Source organism: Microtus ochrogaster, chromosome 7 (assembly GCF_000317375.1).
Source record: "Microtus ochrogaster isolate Prairie Vole_2 chromosome 7, MicOch1.0, whole genome shotgun sequence".
Lineage (NCBI taxonomy): Eukaryota > Metazoa > Chordata > Mammalia > Rodentia > Cricetidae > Microtus > Microtus ochrogaster.
Window position 1 is genome coordinate 36,227,692 of NC_022014.1, and position 5,317 is coordinate 36,233,008.

General features: G+C 38.0%; 1 protein-coding gene across 1 annotated transcript in view; it reads left to right on the forward strand.

The window, feature by feature from the left end:
• Ncor1 (nuclear receptor corepressor 1) overlaps window positions 1–5,317 on the forward strand; it is a 159,604-nt gene that overhangs the window by 77,456 nt on the left and 76,831 nt on the right. Inside the window, exon 14 of the mRNA XM_013347052.2 lies at window positions 4,257–4,378. Within this exon, the coding sequence (XP_013202506.1) occupies window positions 4,257–4,378 (122 nt within the window). The remainder of the gene's footprint in view (window positions 1–4,256; window positions 4,379–5,317) is intronic.

The window sequence follows — 5,317 nt, forward strand, 5'->3', positions numbered from 1 at the left end:
TGTGAGCCACCATGTGGTTGCTGGGAATTGAACTCAGGACCTTTGGAAGAGCAAGCAATGCTCTTAACCTCTGAGCCATCTCTCCAGTTTTGCCTTTCACTTTTTCAGTTTGAATTTTCATTTGCTTTTATATTGTGCTCTTTCATTTGTAGTAAATATCTTATTTTATGGTAGGAGGAACCTGCCTAGCTGTTGACTCTTAAGGTCAGTTTTAAAGGAAAGAGAAACCCAGACAAGAACTGCTTGCATCTGTTGAAGGTACTTTTAGGAAAGTTTCCTTTTGAATGGGCCTTTTCTGCTGTAGCCAGCCTGCCAAGACTATTGAGGTTAGAACTTACCACTTACATCTTGGACCACATATACTGGTGATTTGCCTAAACCAAAAGTAACTCCACCTAGCTCATTTTTAAACAAGAGGTATTTCCTTCTTCTCTTTAAATTCAGTGATGTGATTGGTTTTTATCAAATTGCTCAGAAGTAAGACTTAGATTTCTGGTGGCAATGTCACCTTGTCTTACTGCTACCTTATCAGCTTGCAGAATGCTGAGGTAACCTCTAGAAAAGTGTCCTGTACTTGACTAGATTTAAATGCAACAAAACTGCCATTTCCACATTTTCTGCAGGCCTGGGAAGTGCTGCCTTCTTCCCACTGGCTGATTTAATGCAGTGCTCTAGTTGCTCATTACTCCCTTATACCAGGGAACTGAAGTCAAATCTTGCCTAAATTTCAGGCAGCAGGGAATGTGTGGGATTTTAAAACACTGAAGTATATGGGAAATAAGATTATTTGTATTATTGAATTCTAGGGAAATTTTAATTTTTCCTTTTCTGCCTTCTTCTTTTTCTATTTTTCTTTTTGGGTTTTCAAAGCAGGGTTTCTCTGTAGCTATGGAGCCTGTCCTGGAACTAGCTCTTGTAGACCTGGCTGGCCTCGAACTCACAGAGATCCAGCTGCCTCTGCCTCCTGAGTGTCTTCCTTATCTTCTATTTAATTGGTATGGATAAGCCATTTTATTGATTACAGAGCTAACATACGGGCGAGTGTCGTAGCTCAGTGGTAGAGCATATAGAAAGCTCCAGGTTCAATTCTTAGTATTGTAAAAACAGCAGACAACCCAAAGAAGCTACAGCAAAAGAAAAATAAAACATTTCTTTGGGCTTGAGAGATGGCTCAGCGGTTAAGAGCATTTCCTGCCCTTCCAAAGGTTCTGAGTTCAATTCCCAGCAACCACATGGTGGCTTAAAACCATCTGTAATGAGGTCTGATGCCCTCTTGGCCTGCAAGCATACACACAGACAGAATATTGTATACATAATAAATAATACTTTAAAAAATCTTTAAAGAACACTCTAAAAAAAGCTAACATACTAAACTAAAGGAGACTTTGTTAGTAGCATGCCATATTGCTGCTTCAGAGCAACAGTTGATTGTGTAGGGGTTGGGTAATTAGCATTTGAAATAGGTCTTGTGCCCACCTCCTGCTAGCAATGGGAAACCAGAGCTGAGTAAATCATTCCTATTTGTAAAATATATCATCTTATAGTTGTAAAATACACATTTGGACCAGGCTGTGGTGGCACACACGTTTAATCCCAGCACTTCAGAGGCAGAGACAGGCAGATCTCTTGAGTGTTCAAGGCCAGTCTGGTTTACAGAGTGAGTTCCACGGTAGCCAGGGCTACACAGAGAAACCCAGTCTACAAACAAACAAACAAACAAATCCAACAATAACAAAACCAAAACCACAATATGGAAATTCCCCTAATATCTCAGATTGTTTTTTAAGTAAATATCAAGAAGCAAGTGAAACTTGGAAACTTAACTAGGTTGAGAAATTTGGAAGATGATAATACAAGTGAGAGAATCACTAGTAAGTAGTAGATGCTATTCTTGATAGACTATGAAAACTTGATGGAATAACGGATCCTAGACCTTGATGCAGACCAGGAGATGAGCTGCAGTGACTGTGTGGGATTGGAGCGGCAGGAGCTGCAGGTGAAGAGAGGCCTCCTCATTTTCCCGTCTGCAGGTTTGGACAACCAATGCAGATTATGGGGCCCTTTGTGCTTTTTGCCTCTGGGAAGTTTAATGGGTATGGCTTGCTTTAGACTAGACTGACTAGGGGACTCTTAGAAAAAGATAAGTGTCTACATCAGAACAGAAGTAATACTAAAACACTAAGAAATGAGTCACAAAACCATCTATACCCTTCAGGGAATTTTCAGAAGTTTTATCTGTAGTTTCAGAAGTGAGAGAAAGTCATCATAGGCTGATTTTGTAACAGTGAAAAGGAAATGCATTTTGTTTATCTGTCCTCTATACAGTCTACATAATAATGGATATCACCATTGAATTTTCCTTTACACTTTGTTCTTCCACCTTCTTCACTGCTCTTCTGCCCCCTCTCTCCTTGGTGTCCTGTCTTTTCTCATTCCCGTTGTCCCCTTATGCTCTCAGGGCCCAAACTCTAGTGTTCTTTTACCCTTTTCCTGATGATCTCCTCTTTCCCTCTCATGGTCCTGGTTTTATGGCATGCTGGCACACATTGACATTTAAATCTATGTTTCACATGAGAGAAAACATTGTTTATGTTGTCTGTCTGAGTCTGCTTTATTTTGCTTAACAGTGATTTTTCTCTTCTATTTTTTGTAAATACCATAATTTCAGCTTGTTTAGTACATGAATAAAATGTAAATATGATAAGATGAAGTAGTGTATCACATTTTATTTACCCATTTATTTGTTGATGGGCATTTAGGTTGGTTTTCTTTCATAGCCATAGTAACCAGTATAGTATGAACCTAGGTATGTGAGGATCCCTCTGACTATCCTTAAGAGTCTTTTGTGTCTTTGTACTTTTCTTATAAGGTTTCTTCTGATGGATTCTTTGGAGTCTTTTGATGGTTCGATTTTTTTTGTTCTCTATATTGATGGAGGAAACTGTAGTAATTTCCAGAGGGGCTGCATCAGTTTCGTCCCTTGTCTATTCCTGTGTCTTAAAGTTTTTCTTTTTCTCTAGCAATTTCAAAGTTTCAGGTCTCATTAAGATCTTTTGTTTTTTGAAATTAATTATTTTGGTATAGCCGGGCGTTGGTGGCGCACACCTTTAATTCCAGCACTCGGGAGGCAGAGGCAGGCGGATCTCTGTGAGTTCGAGACCAGCCTGGTCTACAGAGCTAGTTCCAGGACAGGCTCCAAAGCCACAGAGAAACCCTGTCTCAAAAAACAAAACAAAAAAAAATTATTTTGGTATAAGAGAGAGAGATGGACGTTATTTTATTCTTGTACATTTGGATATTCGGTTTCCAAGTACCATTTACTAAAATGCCTGTCTTTTTCCAATATATGCTTGGTTTGTTTTTTTATTTTATTATTTGTTTGTTTTTTTTTGAGACAGGGTATCTCTGTAGCTTTGGAGCCTGTCCTGGAACTAGCTCTTGTAGACCAGGCTGGCCTCGAATTCACAGAGATCCACCTGCCTCTGCCTCCCAAGTGCTGGGATTAAAGGCATGCGCCACCACTGCCTGGTCCAATATGTGCTGTTGACAAATTTGTTAAAAACTAAGTGGTTGTAATTGTATGAGTTTATGGTCTCTATTTTATTGGCCCACATATAAGCTTTTGTTACTATGACTCTGTAGTATTATTTGAGATCAGATTTTGATACTTCTGGCATTTCTTTTTCTGTTTAGGATTGGTTTGGTCATTCATGTCTTTTTGGGTTTCCATATGATCTCTAAGTGGTTTGTTATTGTTTTATAATGGCATTGGAATCAGGGCAGTGGTGTCAGACATCATTAATCCCAGCACTCAAAATCTCTGTGATTTTGAGGACAGTCTGACCTAGATCTACCCAGCGAGTTCCAGGACAACCAGGGCTACACAAAGAAATCCTGTCTCACCATAAATAAACAAATAAATAAATAACAAAATGTAACAAAAAAGAATGCCATTAAACTTTGATGGAATTCTTTCAGCAATATTGCCATTTTAATGATTAATTTGTTCAATCTATGAACAGAGGTCTTTCCTTTAATGTTTTCTTTAATTTTGTTCTTCAGCATGTTAACATTTTCATTGTAGAATTTTCTTCATTTTATTGGTTACATTTATTCTTAGTACCTCTTCCTCCTAGTAATATTGTTCCAATTGAATGTTGTAATTTTCATACAGTTTGCAAAATGATTTTTTTTTTTTTGCAAAATGATTTCTTTTACTTTTGTATCTCACAAGTGATGGTTCGTTCTATCAGCAGATTGCCCGTCCCTCACAAGAAGAAAAAGTAGAAGAAAAAGAAGAGGATAAAGCAGAAAAAACAGAGAAAAAGGAAGAAGAAAAGAAGGATGATGAAGAAAAAGAAGAGAAGGAAGACTCAAAGTGAGTTGAGCAGGAAGATATGTGTTATAGTTATTTTCAGAGCTGAACTTCATGTTACAGGTGTGAAATATGTGGTAACAGCCCAGAGAAATATGTGCTTTGGTTAACAATTTCTTGGCATAATTAAGGAATGGAATATTTTAGTAAATAAAATGCTTGACCTAATGGCCTTATTGCCAGGCATGTTATTTTATGCCTGCATACCCATGTGTACACCTAGATTACTTTTTTTGTTTTTGTTTTTTGGATGTTGTTAATATTTTTAGAGACAGGGCTTTTCTATGTATCTGTGACCTTCCTGGAACTATGAATCTGTGTCGACCAGGCTGGCCTCAAACCCAGAGATTCACCTGCCTTAGCCCCTGGAAATAAAAGCATTCACCACCAATTGGTCTTTTTATTTTTATTTTTTTGTAAAGACAGGGTCTTGATGTGTAGCCCTGATTACTCTGGAACTTACTGTTTAGATCAGGCTGTTCTACTTGTGGCAGTTCTGCCTTTGTCTTGTAAGTGCCAGAATTACAAGATTACAATCATGATTCAGATACTGCTATTCTAAGCTATAGGCTACAATACTTTGTAGTTATCACTAAGGTATGTTGAATATAATTTAGTGTTTGCTTTAGAAGATCTTATCCAGCTTTTAGACAGTGTTAAAATGCCAAGAAAGTAATAGTCTGTGTGTTTTTGTTTTTGTTTGTTTTTGTTTTTTGAGACTTGGTGTTTTTCTGTGTAGCCCTGACTGTCCTTGAACTGCCAAAGACCGTGCTGTCCTTGAACTCACAGAGATCCACCTTCTCTGCCTCCCAAGTGCTAGCACCACCACTGCCTGGCTGAAAGTAGTAGTTTTAATATATGTATATATTCTTTTTTTTTTTTTTTTGGTTTTTGAAGACAGGGTTTCTCTGTGGCTTTGGAGCCTGTCCTGGAACTAGCTCT